Raw genomic sequence first — 21,249 nt, forward strand, 5'->3', positions numbered from 1 at the left:
TAATAAATTGTAATCATTCAACACAACTTTTCTTAGATTTATATTACTTTATATCTTTATTATCTGTATAGCGCTGTATAATCTAATGTCGACGATACAATACTTTCAGAAATCATTTTTATGTGCCTCACCATTTTCCCCTTTCCCGCGCAGCTGCCCAACAAACTTACCTGCTCCTATATTTTTCCTACCGTCGGTTGGTTAATCATACACACAAAAACACATACATGTATGGTTTCCTACGCTGAGCTACCGATATATCTAGGATGACCGATCGTTTTCCTCCCACGTTTTCCTTCACACGCCGCCCTGGATGACCATGTTCTATCACTTGCCGATGACAATGATGATGAAGATAAACCCGCGAGTAATTGGTTTGCGAATAAACAAACTAACAAATCCGTGCCAATATTGGTGGCTACCGATAAAGCGTCTAAATTTCTTGTTTTCTCTTTTCTAGTTAGGCTTTTTTTTTTTTGGGGTCGAGCCTTATCCGCTAATCTCCCCCATTCGATCAGGTCACACTCTCTGGTTGCGTATCGTATGTTTTATGTTTTACTTATCCCGTTTGTGTTCACAAAATTATTAAAAATCCAAAGCTACCGTTTTAACGAACGAACGCTTGTTTTCCCGTGTGGTGTCCGAAACCTATCATTGCAAGGGTTTGCAAAGTGTTTTCCTTTTCCGTTTAAACATCTAATTAACAACAGTGGCCTACTGGGGTTTTTTTTTAAACTTGCTTGGATCGATGTTGACGGACGTGTGATGTTGGTTATAAGATTCGAAAATGTGTGTGTGTGTGTGTGTGTTTAATTTAACAAAGTGTACAATTAAAGTGTAACCATTGCCATCGCCTAATAATTGTTGCTCGATTGTATACGATAGTTATATATGCTTCGTTTGTATGTCTCTTTTGTTTGCCTTTGAACATTAGTTTGGTTGCAATGCGATACGTATTGTTGACATGTTTTAGACGTTCATTTACGCTTTCACTTCACGCCCTTTTTTGCTTCCGCAGATCTTGAGAGGTTTAGATTCGAAGGTTTTAATGATGGAATAACAATAAAACCAAAATTGAAAAAAAATTGCCAAATTGGTGCCAAATTGGTTTCTCCATTTGTGGCATAAGGAAAAACACTTTTTACATCTACTTTCCACTTATCCTACTCCAATGGTTGTAAACAATATCTTAAAATAAACACACAACGTAAAATAATTGTATCACGGGTTTTACGATTACCTGCGCTAATTTTACTGAATTAGTTAGAAAATATAAAATCCAAATTCGACACATTTGAGTGGCAAAAAACACATAAAATCCTACTGTTCGTACGTCTCATTTTCTAATCGTTCTATATAAACTATTCACTAAAGCCTTTCACCTCATCTCATAAGATATTGCCCTACGCAACAAACACACACCTACGCCTGTGCCTTCGTCGCACGCATGTTTGTCTAAAAACTTCGCTCCGGATCTCAGATCCTAGAACACTTCCACCGGGGAGATTGTGCTGTATTTGTTGGCTAGTGTCATCCAATCCGTCCCGCGACCATGGACAATGGGAGCTTTCGTTTTTGCTAACGTCTTGCCTTCTGTAATATGCTTATAGAAAATATGTTGATGGATGCGTAAGCTTAGGGATTCATTTTACACTTGTCTATTCTCTAGTGTTCTATGGTGATACGAGACTATATGGATCGATTTAGTTGGATGGACCAGAGCGGGGCATTCTGTTTAAGCCATTTCTTAGCAATTGTGTATAGCTCTTGATAGTTGCTTGTGAAAAGAATGATTTGGTAAACGTTACTCCTGCCGTACATGGTATGATTTAGCAGAGATTTTTCCAACTTCCAGTTACTATCATTATTTGAATATTTTAACTTGTAAAAACTGCACAAGACTGTAAATTTACACATTTCAACGAAGATTGTAAATGTGTTCATTTAAAAATAATTTTCAAAAAGCTAAATGATCCATATCCATATCTCATTTTCATTGTTTTAGGTTACCTGGAGGTAAGAGACGTGCATGGTAGCTAGTTTAAAAAAGGAGGTTCACATTAGACCAGCTTAAACCAGCTGGACCATTCATAATCAAAGCGTTAAAAATCTGCGGGTAAATGTTGTGTTGGCCTAACTTTTTTTTTTACATACCGATACTATAATTGTGAACTGGTTGGTTTTTCTTCTAGATTCTACCAGACGTGTTTCCCTACGTTTTATGCTACCTCTCTACTCTGTGTCGTCGCCCTTTATTATTGTCCACTTCACACCGGGGACACGTACACTTACAAACGCTCAGACCTACTTGGGGACGGCGGCAGGGAAGTAGCGTTTTTGCTAAGATTCATACGAAACAGCTTCCTTGCTTTTTTTGTTTACCTACACTTTTCACCTACGAGATCCTTATCGGTTGCTGTTTGAGGGATTGTTGTATCGTTTTGCTTCTTCTCTCCGTTAATTGATTATACTTCACATTCAGTAACAGGTGTCCTTAAGCAGTTATAATGTACCTTGTTTAGCTTCTTGTTTTTGTGTCGTTTAGCTGCCTCTAGTTAGATAGTTATATAGTGTTTCTTTGAAGAGTTTCGTTTCTCCATAATTCGATTTTCCTTTTGTTGCTTTCAGTTTCAGTGCAAATACAACCTTTTCATTCTAGCCTCCTTCCTCCCAGGGAGGTAATTTCTGCAGTCAAAATGTTTGAAAGATTCATAGTAAGGGTAGTTTGGATTGTTGATAAAGATTCACTTTAAAAAGAACCATAGCGGAGATGGTTATGCGCCGAGATTCATGCTGCTTACACATACTGGGTATGATTGAACAGAGTTACGGGGTCGGCAAGGTGCCGGCAGGCTCGCCGCTAGTGCCAATGCTAGTGCTTGTGATGTGGGAACATTCTCCCTCTATCGAGTGGGCGGAGGCCCCGGATGTGGTGGCGCTCCGTTCAGTCTCATGCGTTGCCGTTCATCATCGAGATTGTAGGCTGTTCGAGGAGAATCCCGACTGCAGACTAGTCATCGAGCCTTTGTAGTTGGCCGAGCTGAGAACCTCGTGGAAGTACATCAGCTGGGCCGGACCGTCGCAGGACGGTGGACACATCCACTGTAGGACGTACGAACCGGTGCTAGCCATTTCATGGGAGCCCTGGGAGAGGGAAGTTATAGTAGCATGAGGGTTTGTTTGTTAGGTCATGTTTAAATTTAATTATTTAAAAGAAACATTTAGTTTATCATTTAACAAAAATTACCTGTACTCCTTCTTTCGGGCGGCATTTGACGTTCTGTTCGATTTTCTTATAGTTCACACCTTCCTTGAAGTCTGCTGAGTCAAACACTGAAGCGAAATTATCTGAAAATATGTTTGAAGTGAAGCAAACATTTGCACAAACCCACAAAACTCCAAAACCTACCGCTTCCACTCGCTCCGAGTTCCTTCTCCGTGTGGTAGACGGCGAACAGGGTATCATTTTTCAGCACCTCAAAGTCCCACGTCAGGACACTCTTTGGGTCGGTGTTGCGGATGATGAGCTCGAACAGCTGGCCCGGTTTGAGGTCGACCGATTTGTACAGTCCGTGGTGATCGTGCGCGTGAACCGCACCGTTGCTTTCCTCGATCGATTCCGACTTGTAGAGGTGCTTCGGGACCAGGCCCCCTTCGTGGATCAACGTCTGTAGCGAGTGTGTAAGAGTGGGAAAAAATGGAACCAGTAAATTTAAGGGCTCTACCATGTGCGCAATAAAATGCAATTTGAAAATGTTCAAGTAACGAGAAGGAGAGAGCGGCAGCTAAACGATGTCACTAACCATTTTTGTTTGAAAGCGGACAAAATTTGATGTTTTTAACCAGCGACAAAACTTTGCGATCGTTGTTAAGTTGGAGTATCTATGCAGTAAATACAAAGTGAGCAATAAAGTTCAATAGATCACAAACTTAAAGCGTAAATAAATTCCTTATAACGCCACTACAAACAAACAAAAAACACGAAAAAAAGTATCAGGGTATCAGGGCAAAAGCAAAAACAAAAGTGAATCATAAAATTGCACCAACGAGTAGCTTAAGAACGATGAACGGAGGACGATAATGGACGGCCAAAGTCGAAGGCACTGATGAAAGGTGACGGCAGTGTTTATGTAGCGTTTGGCTGATTGGTCTTAAATGTTTCGATTGTCTGGCACGATGTAATGATGTGTTTTGCAAATCTTTCCATAACGTTTTCCGAATACGAAAGCGGACAAATGGTGCGGGCGTGGTAGCTAGAGAGCATACAAGTAAAAGTAACGATCAAACGAGAGAAGGTAGGTAGGGAAAGGGGGTGGTGGTAAAAGAAACACGGAAATATATGTACATTCTTATCTTACACAGTGACATGCGCTCAGAAAGCAGCGCGTGTACAGTTTGGCCGGTACCGGTTCCACCACCGTCAGTATACTTGGCTGCACGTGTGGGAGGAAGGTGGTACGGGGAAGTGGTTAGTGGATTTTTATATCAGTTTAATTACAAAACGCAAAAAAAAAAAACGGAGACTTGATTGATCTTTCAGCCGAGGGATATTCGTCGAAATATTTGGTTAACCGAATCCGTGTGTTTTAACAATAAAAGTACATGAACAAGACCGTCACGTGCAACAAGGTGTACAAGTTGTCGATTCCCAATACTCCCCACCCGGCCTGGGAATACTTACACTGCATGACCCTCCCAAGAAGCTGGGGATCTTGTCCGTGTGTACGTACTGCTCGATCCCGTCTTCCGCGTGCAAACAGTCCGGTCCACCGAAGAACAGAAACTTTGAGCGTGTGTTTTCATCTGCAAATATACACCAAAGGTATACAATGGATAAGCGATAAGATGCGGTCATTTCCGCGAACACACACACATACCGATGAACGTGCTAACGATGGTCCACAGAACGGGAAATACGCGCGGTGCACGCACGATCAACACGCGGCCCATCGTTTCCGGGTAGTTTGTCTCGACCGTTTCGATGATGCGCAGGAGGGCTTTCACTCCCGGCCGCCAAAGGTGCCGCATCGAGAGGCCATCGAGATCCACCAGCAGACACCAGTTCCAGATTGGTTTGGCGAACTGATTTGCCGCATCCTTCATCAGCTGCAGGCCTTGCTCGCAGATGTGCAGTGTCTGCAGGAAGTAAGAGGAAAGAAATAATGTTTATTGATAACGGCCGTAACCGCGGCAAGGTTTCGTTTTCTCCGGGTGATGTTGCTTAATTTGCGCGCTGACCGCAATATTGCGCTGACCTAGTACCCCCTGATAAGGCTTCCCCGGTGAAGGAATGTGCTCTTTGTCCCTGGTTTGCGGATAGTATGTTCTTTTTCTCCTCACTCTTTTGTCCACGAACACGAGGACGGAATGTGAATGAATTTAAAAACCACCTCTTCTTCTTTGTTGTGCATTGAGACATTAAGCTAAGCTGGCTATGATTCTTACAATATGTTTTACTAACACAGCCTACTGTGTTCACCACAGCATCTTACCAGTTTGAGGAGTTCGTCTTCGCCGACCGATTTCAGCAGACCCTTCACATCCATCGTGCCAAGTCGTAGGATGTACAGCGGACGTCCGTCCTTGTCGTGATGGTGCCATCCGCCCGGGAAGTACTTCTCCACGACGGCGGGCGTCTTGTACTCGCCGAGGATGTCATCGATACGGTGCTCCTTGCGCCACTGCAGCGATTCCTGCAGCATTACCGTGGCCTTGTCGATGCTGAAATCGCGCGCTCGTAGAAACCGGAGCAGTGTTTGATAGTCCGGCACCGGTTGTTCGGTCGTTTCCTCCAGTCGCTTACGGAACTGCACCAGTTTGGACTCTTGCAGTGGCGTCAGCTGGCCGAGATGCTTGGCGATGTAGTCCGCGTCCAGGATGGAGTTGTCGCGACACAGCGGGGGTTTCTCCGAGAGCACCGTGCCGCTTGTGGTGGTGTTGTTCGTGGTACTAGTAGTCATCACATCGGTATCCACCCACCTGGAAGGGATTCACAAGTAAAGACGGGATGTTGAATCAGGCAATATTTTCCTGGAATCACTCCATTCCTACCTCTCCACATGCGTGACACCCTCCTGCTTGAGCTCGTTGACGAAGTACTCGATGATCTCCTTGCCCTTGAGCGTCGTCTGCGTGTACTGCTTCATGCCCATCTTCTCCATCGAGTGCTCGATGCCGAAAAAGTTCTTAATGTCCAGCGTCGCCGTCTGGTCGAAGCACGTCCAGTCCGGGTTTTCCGGGTGCGCGTAGTAGCGACACTTTTCGAAGATTTCCACCCGCGTCGCGAACGACTCGTTCGTCGCCTCGATGCTCAGCGTGCGCGTCTTCATGTCGAGGAAGTTCTTCTGGATGAAGTACACCACGTCCACGCCGATGATCTTCTTGATCAGGTACGGTGCCTCGACCGCGATCTTGCACCGACGCTTCGTGTCCCGGCGCGCCCCATTGTCGAACACGCTGTCCTCGATCACCTCGCAGTCGAGCACGATCGGCATCTGCGGACAGGTTGGGAAGCGCCGCTCGTACGCCTGATCAATTGGAGTAAAAGAAGAAGGAGTTTAGTCAAACGATTATAATATTTGAGAAAAGCATGCATCTTTTGGCTTTCTAAAATAAGATCAATTTTGATCGCAATCATCCAAGAAACTTACATAGAAGATACTTATGATAAAGCTAGCACAGCTTCAGTATTTAAATACTGACTATTGCAATAAATTTAACTTATTTCAATAAACCAGAAAAGGCTTTTGGTCTTTTGGAGCAAATAGTCAAATTTGGTTGAAAAATCAAATATGCTTAGCCAATCCCCAAGAGCTTTTGTAAACTTTGCTCATTATTTCAACGTTGTGTATTTCGATGAGCAACCATTCGAATACCTCTGTGTGTTTATGTAATACAAAAAACACAATTTGGTATTTAATCTATAAAAATGGGCCATATGATTTTCATAATCCATGGATCAATCGGTACGCTCAATCGAGTTTAACGGCGGATAATTAGGTTCATTTGGTTTGTTAATTTGTATGCAAAACTGAAGCAACAAGTCTCTTATGGAGTCAGAATTTCTCCTTCCACTTCTTGTAGTTCCGTATAGCTTTGTTTTGAAAACAAACCTGTTTATAAATTCGATTATTTCGTATTTGTTGCTATAGAGGTTTAAAGAGATGTTGATAGTTTGGAGATAGTTTTAGATAAAATACATTTTGTTTTAAGAATATATATGATCGTTATACTTTTCTGAAATAATTTTGCTATAGTAAAATCGACTGTCATGGGGTTTTAAAATAATGAGTTTCCATTTTATACTTGAAGACGTGCTTAATTCAATAATTTAAAATTAAACAATCTACTTCATGTCTGCACAACTGCCAGAGGTTTTGTTTCCCATACACACACCGTAGACCAATGTTTCAAATGAACGGTAAAGTGCTTTGTCCAACAAAAGGTCATCGTGCAATTCACGGCTCAACTTTGCCACCAGATTATCATCCACGGTCTTTTGCAAGAGTTGTTTAAAACCTGCTCCACCCGAACCCACCATTTGCGAGGGCAGCAACAAAGCTGGAATGGAAAATAAATAACATTTTCCACACCGCCACAGCCAAACGGAGCCATCCCGAGCCACTTCGCGTACGACATGCGGAAAAGTTACCGCATGGAGTTGCCATTACATCGGCGTGTGTGGGCTTGTATCTGGTTGGATTTTGCAAGTACCATCTCCCAGGGTGATTGTGCGGGACACAACAGCCCGGAAAACCCCGGTAATCCTCCGTCGAGCCAATCCATCCCCGTTGATTACAGTTGACATAATCCACCCACCAGAATGGCTTTGTACGTTTGTTGCGAACGGAAGGCAAACAAGTTTCCGGCTTTCCCGGGGCTTACGAATGTTGCCGGGATGGCTAGCCATTTGTAGAAACGAAAACTGTACGCTTTTTCCCCCTCGCTCGTACATTGGGCAGTTGTGAAAAAGTTTTATCAATAACCATCATCATCCGCAGCCCAATGTCAATCAAACTGTTTAACGACGTTCGTTTGGCGAGCGAACTTTGTTTTTGTTCCCCGCTGGAAGTTATCAGCTGCGCGAGGACCTTGAACAATAAGTTCTCACCAAACTGCCGGTACAAACATTACTGCAAACGAGGCAACACTGCTAAAGAACTAAGGTCGCCCTTGAAGGTCCTCCGCACCTTTGGGGCGAGAGAAAGGAGGGAAAATAAGTGGAAGGATCGTTTAGCAACCGAACAAAGAGGAAAGAATGCAAACACAACCGAAAGGACCAGGGGAGCCAATCAACTCGCTGGGTCGCTTTTTCCCCGCGGGCATCATGCTATTGTCCCAACGAGGTGGGATTTTTCCTTTTATCCCTCGTCTTCTACGCACTGTGTCCTAATGATCAATCAATTAAGTAACAATTAATGGGCCCGGGATGCGGGCAAACCGCGCGCGCGTACATCGATCGGAAAAGCTCTGGTGGTGCTTAGGCCATAAAACAAACATCGAACGCAAATTGTTGCCAATCGTTCATTCGTCATGGAGGGGGGAAAAACACCGGAGTAGGCAGCGTGGGTGCCGAACCTTCCAGAGAGCTTTTCACCCAGGGGGTCGGGGATGAAAAACGATGTCCTAGGCAGCTCCCAGTTGTCGTCAACCCGGGGCAGAGCTCGCAGAAATCGTGGCGTTCAATTTATAAATAACGTTCACCTTCACTCCTTCAGCCCACGCCAAACCATCGAGTCAAGTGGGAATGCCACAAGTGTGGCGGGTTGGGGACACTTTCTCCCGCGTGCACCAAGCGAGTGGCGGGGTGGTGTGGAAAAATGATACTTTTCACTGCCACTGACAGGCACGTGGAATCATTCCGTGCACTATCATCCGCCGAGCGAACCGGGGGGGGGACACTACTCTCGGTCGGCCTCCTCCCAACAACCTCACATAACGTGCATAACAGCACCGCATAACACACGCCGGTGTCGCTGATAAATGGAGCCTTTCATGCGAACTTAAGTGCAATCATACACAGTGTTGCTGGTGCTACTGCCCTCGCCTTTCTTCCGGCCCTCGGTAGGAACGACGCGCGATTCTTCGCATTTAGTTCTGGCAGCTTTTTCCATCCCGTTGACGTTTGCCGGGTTTGATCAATAAAGGAACGGTTGCAATAGATCGTTTGAAAACTGTCGGCGAGCGGGGGAACGAAGCCAAGGGGAATAAGTTTAACTTGTTGAGTGTTGGCGCTTCCGAGAAGAAGGAAAGGATGCAGTTTATCATGACGGATGAAATGCTGAGTGACATGTGTGTGCATAATATGATCAACGATCCGCTAAATAGGGCAATTGATAAAATTGCGAGAGGAAAAAACAAAATAAACTGGCATAACACGAAAGCGTAATAAATTCCATACTACAGAAGTGATCTTGCATGAAACAATTTCTACAACTTATGTTAGAGAAAATATTATTATAACTTTTAGTTTCTTAAAACTCTCTCTGTAAAAGTACAAATCCATCCCATTATAGTTTTATAAACTAAGGTACATGACACTTTAGTTACAATCCAATCTGTTTAGAAAATATGTAAACAATATAAGAAATTTTTAAAATGGCGTTTTATACTATAGTAAGAGTAACTATAATTGCACTGTCGCTAGAAGGAACAATATTGTGTGAATTAAAAATCATCATCAAAAATTTGTAGTGAAAAATAGATAAAAAATTTCCTAATTTACACATGTCTTTTTAGATGTGTAAATTTAACGTGTGGTATTGTTTTGTGTACTTTTGCAAAAATGTTTTGTTTTTCAAAATTAGTTAAAGCCTTCACAAACATATTCGCAATTTATCTTTAAAATAATACGTTCATAATCATTTGGAAATCTTCTAGTTTTCATGTAGTTGGATAATTTTTTTTTTTTGGATAATTTGTTTTAATTTTGTATGATTATGATCACTTTTTCCTAATACTTTTGCAAAAAGGTTTTGTTTTTCAAAATTAGTTAAAGCCTTCACAAACATATTCGCAATTAATCTTTAAAATACAACGGTCGTATTCATTTGGAAATCTTTTAATTTTCCTACATTTAGCTAATAAATTGTTTTAAAAAAGTACCACATCATTATAAACTGGATTCATTGAAGGTAACTGACCAGCTACACTTGCATCTCTTGGGAGTTGCTGTCTTTGTCAGGCACACCGTCACTATGGGTAACGATGCTCTATGCAAAGCTAATCTGATTAGTCCCGGTCGGTCACTGTGACACCTTTGTCTGCAACTCTTCAAACATTTACAATTCATTAATTACTATTGCTTCATGGTCGTGCCATTGCTTCATGTCGTTGATCGATTGTTTCAATACCGTTGAAAGGTGGCGGAATATCAGCGAAACGCAGCATATAAAATGTCGCATTCGCGCCGCAGACGTTGGTTTTTTAGTTCGTGTTGTGGGCAAAATTTATTAGAATGAGCCCCCGAGTGGTTCTCTCCGTCGGTTGGTTCGTTTTCTTGACGGGAGCGGTGGTCTTGCTCCAATTCACAAGCGAAACGGCTGCACAATGTACGATCGAAGTCACCGAGGACGAGATGCGACCGTTGCTTGGCAATCCATCACCCAGCTGGAAGTGTAACGAGCTGTGGAACAACGTGCTGCTGCAGTTCTACTACACCCGGAAGAACCTAACGGCGTGTGAAACGCGCGAAGAGACGGCCACCACGCCAGAACCATCGTTCGCCTTCTGCCAGCTGATGCTGGACAAGGCACGGGCCGATCTGGAGGGCGACCTTCGGATGCACGAGCGTGAAATGCAGACGCGCGTGCAGGTAGCGCAACTCGACATTCGACATCAACAGAACGAAAAGCAGGCCATGGAAGGGGAAGTGCGCAAGCTGAACGGGGAATGGCGTCCGCTTCATCTCGAGCTGCTGCTGACCAACATCGGCATGGGTTATGTCAGGCAGGCGCTCAAGTACTACCATCTGTACCTGGAGGGACATCCACCGGACACGCTGTACCGCACGATCATCGAATGGGTGTACCGAGATGCCAGGCGCCAGGACCAACGGTTGGACAATCTGTTTACCTTCGTGCGCCACCTGCCGGCCAAGTCGTCTAAGCTCACCATGTACCGGCTTATCAAGCCCGAGATACTGAAGCGCCAGGACCAGCGGGAGGGTTATCTGGCGGCCGTGGCCGGCTTGGATGCGGGCCGTGTCGTGTTTGAAGACGACAACCAAAATGAGTATCATCTCTACACGGACCTGTACGAGCCCGTGGAGAAGCGCTGGAAGAGCCAAGTTCTGGCGGGAAATTACGACGAAGTGATTGCCTTTGCCAACTCCCATCCGATGCAGTTTGGCGAGGTGGAAACCAGCTTCTCTACCTTCAAGCCGGAGGACTGGAAAAAGCTTAACCTGAACCAGTTCATAACCTTTCCGAACCAGTTGCCACTAGCGAAGCAGCGGCTGGAGGCGCTGCTGATGATTCTACTCCAGCTGAAGGAACGAAACGCGAACAACTTCAAAGACTACCTGATAAAGCTGGCCAAAGAGGTGGAAATCTGCGAGCAGCTGGTCAAGAAGAGCAAAGATAGCGACACCGTTCAGAAGAAGCTGTCGGAGGTTAAGGGCAAGTTTGCGGAGATCGATGGCAACAACGACTATGAGTACTATCTGATTGAGTCGAAGAAAGGTCAGAGCAAATCGGGCTAAACTAAAATAAGAAATCGGAAGGACAAATGATAGGTTTTAAATCACCATTTTAGAAGCTCACAAAGTTAGTATTCGCACAACACTACGAGGGAAGTTCATTAAACATACTGCACGCAGCACATGTACAAATATTAAAATGTAATAAAAAAATGTAACGGGAATTTAGGTTCAACTTATCCAAAACCGTTACTGAACTAAGAAATTGATTTATAGGTTTTTGTGTGTGCTTTTATTTGGATGTAATTAATTTTTAATATTATAGAAAAGTTTTTATTGTATGACATTTATAGAAAATCTTATGATTTATTTATAGAGACATGCAGTTTTATTCGTTGTTACAAGCTTTAACTTTGTAAATTAAGGTTTTAACTTTGGTAAACCAAATTCTCATGTTAAAATCACCTTTATCTGTTAGCAGATGACCCAATTTTCTTTAATAATATTCAAATTTTGTCCATGATTAATTTTTCTCACCTCCTCCCCTTGCGTTTTGGAGGGAATGCAAACATTACTAATAGAAGCTCGTTGTGCTTGAATGTCGTACAATTATAATTATAGCTTGGCTGTTATCACAACCTTACCATCCAGGTTCCATAGCGATGAAAAGATCATTAGTTAAATAGTTGCATCGACCGTACTGCGGTCTATAATTATTCCCCTCCCACACCCCGTGGTAAGGGAATCTGTCGTGCGCCATCGACATCGACATTCCACCTGGACCCACCCCCTCTTCTGGCCAGGTAAGATTATTTGATCAAATCTTGTCTCCGGGTCAATGACTATGTGGGAGCTTTCAGAGATTCAGCCCCCATCGGGGGTTTTTCTTTCTGAAGGGACGAGAGTTTGTTTGTTGCCGTTTGTTGCCAATAGCACCAACAGTGCCGTCGGATGTGGCTTGAACTTTGACATTTTCCCTTTCGCTTTTCGTGCCGAGGAATGGCGGCGGAATGAGTTCGCCATTGGTGCGTGACAAACGTTGCTATATCCCGGTGACGATTAAATCAAGCTGTGTGAGGTGGCGGCCGTTGTGGGACGAAAAAACCTCAGGTGTATGCAACTCCACCCCTCCGAGGGCGTGAATCGCCCCCTGCATGGGGACAGGAAATGGATTCAATGGTAAAAAAAGGATCCACAGGACGCTCGTTGAGGGCTAAGAGCCAACTTCCTTGTCGGCCACAGCCAGACTATCGTCGGGTGGTCTAGCCCGCTCCATTCCGGCGCAATCAATACTAATTCCCTCACTAATCACTAGCATTGAACGTTCATTATCCAATCAGCTGGATGGGACGTCGACGAACCTCGGCCTCGATTGTCGCACCAAGGGGAAAAAATGAGGACTGAGTTAGTTTTCCGGCTGGATAAACCAACCACTAAAGAAGTGTGGACTTTAGGGTCGCGCACTGGAAAATGTATCGATCGGGTTTCACTTATTTTTTCCATGTTTCTGCTGTGGGAAACCTTTTTCTTTAGGCACCCCCGTGGCGGACGCAGTAACGCGTAATTTTCCCACGGAAACCGTCAATCAAGGAGGCACTGGACAACGCACTTTTCGAAGCCGATGGAACACGATGACGCGTTTGAAGCACGTGGCGGGGATTAAAAAATATAAAAAATCTCATCAAACATTCCGATAAATAATTCACCCTGTACACACCTTAACGAGGACATCGAACGAAGGGTTTTGTCCGGTTCAGAAGCCAATGCATCCAAGTGCCGGTGTTACAAGCCGTACGAGAGGCCCAGCTGTTTGTCCAAGGACGAACGGATTGAGTTAATTCTATGGGCGAAGAAATCTGCATTATTTTCCCCCGCCAGGCAAATGCGTCACGGCGATGTTAAATCAGTGCGTTGTAGCGCATAACCAGATGTGCCATTTACCCGGAGAGCTGGTTGAGTGCATGCTTCGGGCCATGCAATTGCGTTTGATTGCAAGTTTCTTGTGCCCCGCAGGCCACGAAGCCCGCTTTCCCAGTCTACTCTCGACCTTTGATTGCGACGTGTTTTTCTCGCTCAGGGGGTTTTCTGCCAAAGGTTCTTCCAAAGTCCTTTCGCACTCCTAGAGTGTAACATTTGGTGGCAGTTACCGAAACAAACTCGGGCCGACAATATCACCCGGGCCGGAAGTCAAACATTGGTAATGCCATTTTCTTTACATCCGGTTTTTTTTCCTTCATTTTCTTCAACACGACTTACGACTTCGTTTGGGTCGGGTGTTTTGTTGTTTTTTTTACTTCGTGGGGGTTGGGAAAATGGGGTCGCAACTGTCGTTTGGAGTGTGTGTGTGTCGTGCCCGACTGACCTCCTGATGCACTTTTCCCACCGCTCGCCCCGTTCCACGGTTCGCCTTTTTGTTTGTTGTTTGAGCTAGTTTTAAATAATTCAAACAGTTCGTGCACACCCCTGACGAGTGTTTCCTTGCTGTTTTATGGCGTACCGTTGGCATCGGTATCGACATGCATCTCTATATTACCCGGTTCGCCAGTTGGTGGTGAAGCCCCACACAGCAGGACATTGTACTTCCGGAGGCTACGAACGGACCGGGGGGAACGGGAGAGACAGGCCGGTTAGGCCTTAATAAGTGAGTGACTTATTCGGTCGACGACGGACTTTCGCTAGCAAAAGCGGGCAAATTGTTGCATGTGTTGGTAAGGCGTCCGGTCAACCGGTCTGCCGCTGGTCTAGGTCCCGCGTGTTACGTAAAGCCGCTTTCGTAACATTTATTTTGCAACACGATTAGAAAGACGAAGTCGAAGCTCAAGAGGAGAACGTCGTCAGCGTGCATGGGAAGAAGTGAAACATTAGCAGCAACTGGTTACATTTGCATAATTGCCGCCGGTGTGTGATGCATTTTTGCTTTGTTCTTAGTTGGTGAGGGTCATTCGCTTTTCATATTGCCAATCTTTGTTTTTGGGAACCAACTTATGCAAAGGAAAAGCAGGGTCTTGGTGGGACACATAATGAAACATAATAAAAATATAATTGACAGCAGGTAAAAAAACACAAGGTTATTCAAAAATAAACTTTACATTCAATTGCACAAATTAATTTTCTAAATGACATGAAGAAATATTGTTTGATATTAACCTATAAGTTGTCAAATTAAAAAAAAACTATTATTTTCGCTTTACAAAAAATAAACTAAATAGAAAACAATCTAACATTATCACATCACATTTGGGTTCCTTCTAATTAGCCCAAAATTATTTGTCTTTTGGAAACAAAAATAATAAAAAATGTCTTCTTAAACGTTGGGAAACTATACCGGTTTACGTTGCAAATTTAATTACATTTCTACCCCACGACGACGTTGTTTGGTTGCATTAAATTGCCAGAGGCGAAAATGTTTCGTCATGTAAGGGACAAATTATTACTCCACCTGCAGAAAAAATAGCTGTCACCTGCAATTAAGTGTTACATTTTCTCCATACGTACTACCCCACTACGGTTGAACAGTCTCGTAACATTCAAATGGGCAACATGGTCGCGAATGGCTTGTAGTTTGCCCGGAAGAATGGCCAATCAAATCCGCACTTTTTCGCACATCCTTCCCCCCCCTCCCCCACCCATAAACCAGGGCCATCAAAGAGGTGTTTCGCGAAAGGTAAAGAGATCGCCCACGCCATTAATGTCGCCGAAGCGTGTACGTCAACACGGACACGGTGCTGCTGCTGCTGCTGCTGTTCCAGGTCGTTTGTTTCGTGTTCAATTTGCGGCTAATGTTTCAAAACGCAACCCAGATGGCCGCCCATCGTGCTAGTATTTGGCGAGCTTTACGATGGTTTACACATCGCGCCAACATAACCATCCGTTTCGGCGGTTGTTTTGGGAAACATATGCGCCTACAGTGGTGGGCGTAAAGTGAAGGGAGGATGTGCGATAAAGGTACGAGTTTGATTTAGCGACATTTATTTCGAACCCTACCCCGAAAACATGTGAAGCTCTTCGAGTTCAATCTTTAAAACAATCAACCTTTTTTTGTTTAATTAAAATCATAAAAATTATGAACAAATTCAGTCGAAGCAAAATGTCTCGAAATCGAGGTATATAAAATGATCTATATGAATGTCAAATAAAGCTTCTTCCAGCCTTTTCCGGTAATGAAGTTTAAGGATTTGATATCCACGTCCATAGAATCAATAAAAAAGTTGACAGATACCATGATGGATTTCAGGTTGCCATATTACGGTTTCACGATCCGATAGAGGAATTCACAGAGACGATCAACTCGTTTAAGCTTGCTCTAGCCATAGAAAAAGGCTGTATAAAATATAAATATTTTTAACGAAGCTTATTGTAAATCAAAATCTATCTGTAAAGCCTTCTAAATGACAAGGTGCAAACAGAGAACTGACTCTCGATTCCGGGAAACATTATAGTTTTTAATTGAAGAATTAAGTCCATCCATAATAGATATTAACAGGGGTTAGCCAAGGCGCAACGATAGCGCAAGGAAACATCACACCATACGTTTGGGATCGAATCTCGAGTCTTGATACCCCACTGTATTACGAACGGCTGACCACCGATCTATTTATTCCCGTCTATCGGTCACAAATAGTATCTTCGGGAAAAGGCCTGGTCCCACTTGAGGATGTTGTGCCAAATAAAAACATAAATAAATAAATATTCAGTAATTGCAAAATAACCATCCTTCTACCAATAAAAGTAGTTTCGCCTGTTTATTAATGTTACTATAATTTTGGGAAAAAATCTAGAAATTTCATATTTTTTTATGCAAAGAGATTATGCACTATTTTACAAACAACCACACATGTTTGGCGATGCTACAACAAAATATTTAAGTTTGGCAGATCCTCATGTCCAAGGTTGCATAATTATGACGCACCACTGTAGATCTAGAGTGACGCAGGGAAGTAAATTCTTTTTATCGCCTTGTCGGGCCAATTTTTCGGCAATTTCAAGTGTGGCCAACGCGCACGGAGATAGGAAGGCATAATTCTTAACCGTCCGATACAAGTGCTAGCCGGATTTCTGGCGTGTTGGTGGTTTTTGGATTTGGCAGCCGACCAGCACGCGAGTTAATTCGAGGGCAAATCTCTGCCTCCATTGCAGCAGATTTCGGCGCCGTTTGTTGACCTTTAAAGTGTCATCACTACCACGAGACTACTGTTACTGTGTGGCCCCCCCTCGGGCCCCAGGTGTAGTCAGCTGTTCCCGGGGAAGGGAGTGGCCCACGAAACACCGTAGTGTGGTTGTAAGGGCCCTATCATATTTGGGTAATGGGACGAGTGCGGCGGGGAAGTGATTGAAGTGATGTTGTTTAAAATTTATTACTATTGCGAAAGTTTGTCCGAACAACCGACTCGGTGCGGGGAGATGCCGGAGGTTTGCACACAAACACACAGACGAGCGCAAGATTCCGCGAACCATGTTCAACATTTTCCTAACGCGACTGCATTCCTTGGCGCTTTTCTCTCACGCTCGGTGCACGTGGTGGAGAAGGTGAATGTTACTTGGATGTTGGAAAAATGCACAAAGCCGCAGCATTTGTGTGTCCGTGTGTGTGTGTGTGTGTGTGTGAAGTAGCGGGCAAACGGCGCGCGCGCGCACTCTTTGTGAACCATCCCTTCTCCTCCCGCCGCGGGACAATTTCGACTCCAAATCCAAATTCTTACGCTGGTAGCTCTGCCGTGGAACCACTCTACCGTAGCTTTTTTGCCATCCACGGTCGAGACTTTGGTGCAACCTTGAAGCAAACGAACCGCCGTACGCGCCCCGTTACTGCCTCCCTGCCCCGTCGTTGGAAATCAGGGCGGCCACTTCACCCAAGGGGCCTGTGGCTTCTGAATTTTCACATCGGAGCTGGCAAAGGAAAATAACACTACTGACCTCTTGTTGCGAGGCGCACTGTGCGGAGCTGCTGGCTTTTCGAGCCCCATCGGGCAGAGTGCGGTTTAAAGGCCACGGTCATCATGCCATCGCAGAGCCGCCCTGCTGCAGAGGATTTAAAATAGCCTCCGTGAAAAGGACGAACGCAAGGGCAACAAACGGGGCTTTCAGGACTGTTTCCGAGCAGGAATGTAAAACGAGCCGGCTTTCCGTTTTGATTGCTTTTCCCCCCCAAACCGAGTCCCTTTCTCCGTACACTCGTTTGTTTCACTTCAAAGTGGTTTTGATATCAAATATTATTCCAACATGAAACGACGGAGTGTCAAATGGCGCGTTCGTAGAAGTTGGAAAATGTTGCGAATGAAATTTTGTAAGCTTGACCATGACAACTACACACTTCAAAAGGTTTGGTTTTGCGCTTTGTGAAGAGTCTTTTGATATGAATTGTATTGTAAAAACTGTGGCACAATGATGTTTTCAACGGTTTTTTGAATAATGAATTGAATGCGATTTTTTTAAATTAAACAATGTGAGTTACACTTCATTGTTAATTCCCATTCCACGTGCAAGATTAATGCAAAGTTCAATCTCTGCAATGGAGAAGGTGGACCAAGTGGATTTACAGCGAACGTTTGGGGACGATTTTATGGGAAAACTTTCACGTCCCTACGCTAATCCGAATCATCTGGCCAGCCGCGGCCCCAACTGAGTGTTCCATGGCTTGCGTCGGAACGCTAGTTAAGCATTAAATTGATAAAGTACACGCCCGAGACCACTAAAGTGCAGGCCCCCCTGAGGGTGGCCAGTGGACAGGTATGTTCGAGGGGCTTTGGGGAGGTATGGTTGGGCAGGAAGCCCTACGGGAGAAACTTCATCAGTTGTAATAAAAATACCAACTCTCGAGTAGATGCAATTGAAAGAAGGGAAAGAAAATATTTTTTAAAAATAAATTTCAACTATTTCTTTTCCATTACAGTTGGAAAAAGCTACATACCTTTCAAGTAAATTCTTTTGTTCAGTTCAGCGCAAGCGTTTGTCTATTTTAATTAATTTTCTCGTGTTATTTACTACCTCGCAGATGCGCATGTAATATTTTCAAATAAGTATTTCTGTGGTTCCTTTTTAGCTGCACCAGGGCGCGATGGCAATAGTGAGAACGCAATTGTCCTTCGAATAAATTTCAACCTGACATCCTTTCCTGCTCGTTCTACTCTGCGCCACGAAAACCCCACCCCTTCGGTTCCGAAAAGCCCGCGGGCCTTGGAGTGTCTTTTCGTGTGGAACACGGTTACTTTCATTCGGTGGCGACGATTGTGGCGTTTTAATCAATACCCAACGGCGCCTCGTTGATTTTGGGCAAACAGTTGCGTGGTTTTTTTTTGTTGATTTTATTTATTTTTGTTACTTTCATACGTTTTTCGTTTTCGTTGCGTTATGTTCCGCCGAATGGCGCCCGATCGGCTGGCGGTGCGGTGGAGAACCACGGTGGACCTCTTGGGAAATTCCGAGCTAAAAGGTGAATTAAACGTAAATAAGTACACCCGGGACACTGACTAATGGATTTTTTCAGGAATGGTGCCCTAATTGAACGAACATCAAACGGGGGACGGTGGGGTGTTTTTGAATGATTGATAATTTGTTTGACGTATAGCTGAGTCAAATGAAGCGAACCGCGTACTGCATGTGTACTTTTACTTGGTACTCTAATCAGAAATAGAATGACGATGATAGAATAACTTTTATCATTGTAAATATCAGGCCAGATTGGTTGACAAAACATCAATAACCGTAGAAACTCCTGTCCGAAGGTTACGGAAGGTTTCACTAATAACATTTCAAGATCAAGTCGGTTGAAGTCTGGTCGAATAGAAACAGAACGCGGCCAAACAGCGCTTGGTTGAGATACCAGGACGGTGTACATAAATACAGACATTTGAATCAAGGCTAAGGCGAGCAATGTGGGAGGCCCTTCTTCGCATTAAGGAAACTCAACAACAATTGAACTCGATCGTGATAGAATGGAAGACAAGCATTCGCTTGTAGTTTACTGTTTGAGATGATTAGTTTGAGGAATAAAAGTAAAAGAGACACAATCTTGACCTTGAAAATTGCAATTGAAATGGCTTGCCGTACATACATCTATTAATCCCATAATTCCATACTGGCTGCGCTTGAAGTAACAACCGATTTCATTCACCATTTCGTTTATCATTCAGCTTATCTTCTTCCATTCGAGCGTGAAGCAACCCCCGGCAACGATGTTTTCGCAAAACGCCCCCGGTGCCGAAAGGATAACAAAAATAAACAGTGCACAAAGTTGGCGTTGCAAATCGGTGGCGCAAAACATGTTTTCGATTTGTCCTCGGGCGCGCTTCTTGATCAGCACGCCTCGCAGGGTTTCTGCCGGGCCGCCCGTGTGTACCGTTTTAATTATCGATCACATGTGCGGGGCGTTCCGGTCACGAACGGCCGACGGCGGAGGGGAACGAAATGATGTTAACACATTCGAAGCGCCCATCCTCGTGTGAAGTGCCATGTGATTTTAGCGAGTCTTCTTCATCGAGCTTGAAATGAGATGGAATATCCCAGCGTCTCGAAGGGATGGATATTTTGGGATCTCCTTGAAATCGGTCACTAGCGAAGGAGGATACAATTTAAATACCGCAAGTACTGCATGTGGCCCGGGGGGGTACTTACCGCGACGACCAGCTCGAAAGGATATTTGTAGATCCTGACGGGAGATTCATACTTCTGCACCATGCTTCGGGATAATCCTTTGTAGTGTAGAGGGCAACAGGAGCAATTATTCACACGATACTGATAGCACCTCTTAACCTCGGGATGGGTTGGACTTTATTTTTGTCGAGTAATAAAACAAATCTTCCGCCTTCCGGATCGTCCCAGGTAGATATCTCTCTCTCTCTCAGCTCCGAAGCATCCAAAGTAGCTGGAAAGGTTTCCTTTTACCACGTCCGATTTGTTTTATCGTTTCCTTTTTATAACGCACCCACCCCACAGCACGACCTCCAAAACACGCAAGGCAGGCGCAAACACTTTCGCTTCCGGAGCGCAGGGAATATGATTCTATTTCAGCTTCACTTCCGGCCCGCGTTTAAGGTCAAACCGAGGAACCGGTTATCCGGGGCGTTTCTTCTTATCGCGCTTTGTGTTGTGTGCTAGCGCCGTTTTTCCCTACCAACACAAGCTTTCCCGCCCGTGGTTGTTGTGTGGTTGGTTTTCCACTCTTTTCTCTGCTCGCCGACCACTAAACAACACCGACCAGCATCCCACCGCGGATTGCAGTGTGAAACCAATTTCACCACCCGTCGGACGAGATTCGCGGGTTAATTTACACACGCGACTAGCGCTGCGAAAATACACTTTATGAAAATGGAGAGGTGGACGCAAAAGTAGGCTGCCCGCTGTACAGTGTGAAGGAAACGCGAGGGAGAAGAAAAACTGGTGCCAGTCGCGCTTGTTGGCTGGTTGGACCAGGCATCGGAAAGTGTGGCGCTGCAGGGGAGACGGACACGGGATGACACGGTTCACATAAATCACTCACGAAAAAGGAAACATCTTGCGAACGACAACAATGAACCACGGCTGTCCGACTGTGAATCCCGACGTGCGGAATCGAGACGTCAACAAAAACACGACGCTCCGCGAGGAAATCTAAACTCTTTCTGACGAGTTCGGTT

The 21,249-nt window shown here is 44.5% G+C and overlaps 2 protein-coding genes across 2 annotated transcripts; one reads left to right on the plus strand and one right to left on the minus strand.

Annotated features, from left to right (window-relative positions):
- Positions 1-41: 41 nt before the first annotated feature.
- Positions 42-21,143, minus strand: LOC131262665 (protein real-time). The gene is made up of 8 exons (XM_058264719.1): positions 20,249-21,143; positions 6,052-6,527; positions 5,493-5,979; positions 4,878-5,136; positions 4,682-4,803; positions 3,410-3,668; positions 3,248-3,348; positions 42-3,144 (listed from the first exon to the last, which is right to left on the minus strand). Exons 1-8 carry the CDS (start codon positions 20,309-20,311, stop codon positions 2,968-2,970), a joined length of 1,944 nt encoding a protein of 647 aa, XP_058120702.1. The 5' UTR covers positions 20,312-21,143; the 3' UTR covers positions 42-2,967.
- On the plus strand, positions 10,449-11,891 carry LOC131262667 (uncharacterized). Its single transcript, XM_058264720.1, has one exon. The coding sequence runs from the start codon at positions 10,457-10,459 to the stop codon at positions 11,699-11,701; it is 1,245 nt and encodes a 414-aa protein (XP_058120703.1). The 5' UTR covers positions 10,449-10,456; the 3' UTR covers positions 11,702-11,891.
- Positions 21,144-21,249: the final 106 nt, after the last annotated feature.

The sequence above is a fragment of the Anopheles coustani genome, chromosome 2, assembly GCF_943734705.1.
Source record: "Anopheles coustani chromosome 2, idAnoCousDA_361_x.2, whole genome shotgun sequence".
Taxonomy (NCBI): domain Eukaryota; kingdom Metazoa; phylum Arthropoda; class Insecta; order Diptera; family Culicidae; genus Anopheles; species Anopheles coustani.

Bases quoted from the DNA above. Each gene is read 5' to 3' on its own strand.
- LOC131262665 (XM_058264719.1), bottom strand. From the start codon at position 20,311: ATGGTGCAGAAGTATGAATCTCCCGTCAGGATCTACAAATATCCTTTC. The intron at 6,528-20,248 runs GTAAGTACCCCC...CCAATTGATCAG, and splicing joins CTTTCGAGCTGGTCGTCGCG to GCGTACGAGCGGCGCTTCCC. The intron at 5,980-6,051 runs GTAGGAATGGAG...AATCCCTTCCAG, and splicing joins GGTGTCACGCATGTGGAGAG to GTGGGTGGATACCGATGTGA.
- LOC131262667 (XM_058264720.1), top strand. From the start codon at position 10,457: ATGAGCCCCCGAGTGGTTCTCTCCGTCGGTTGGTTCGTTTTCTTGACG.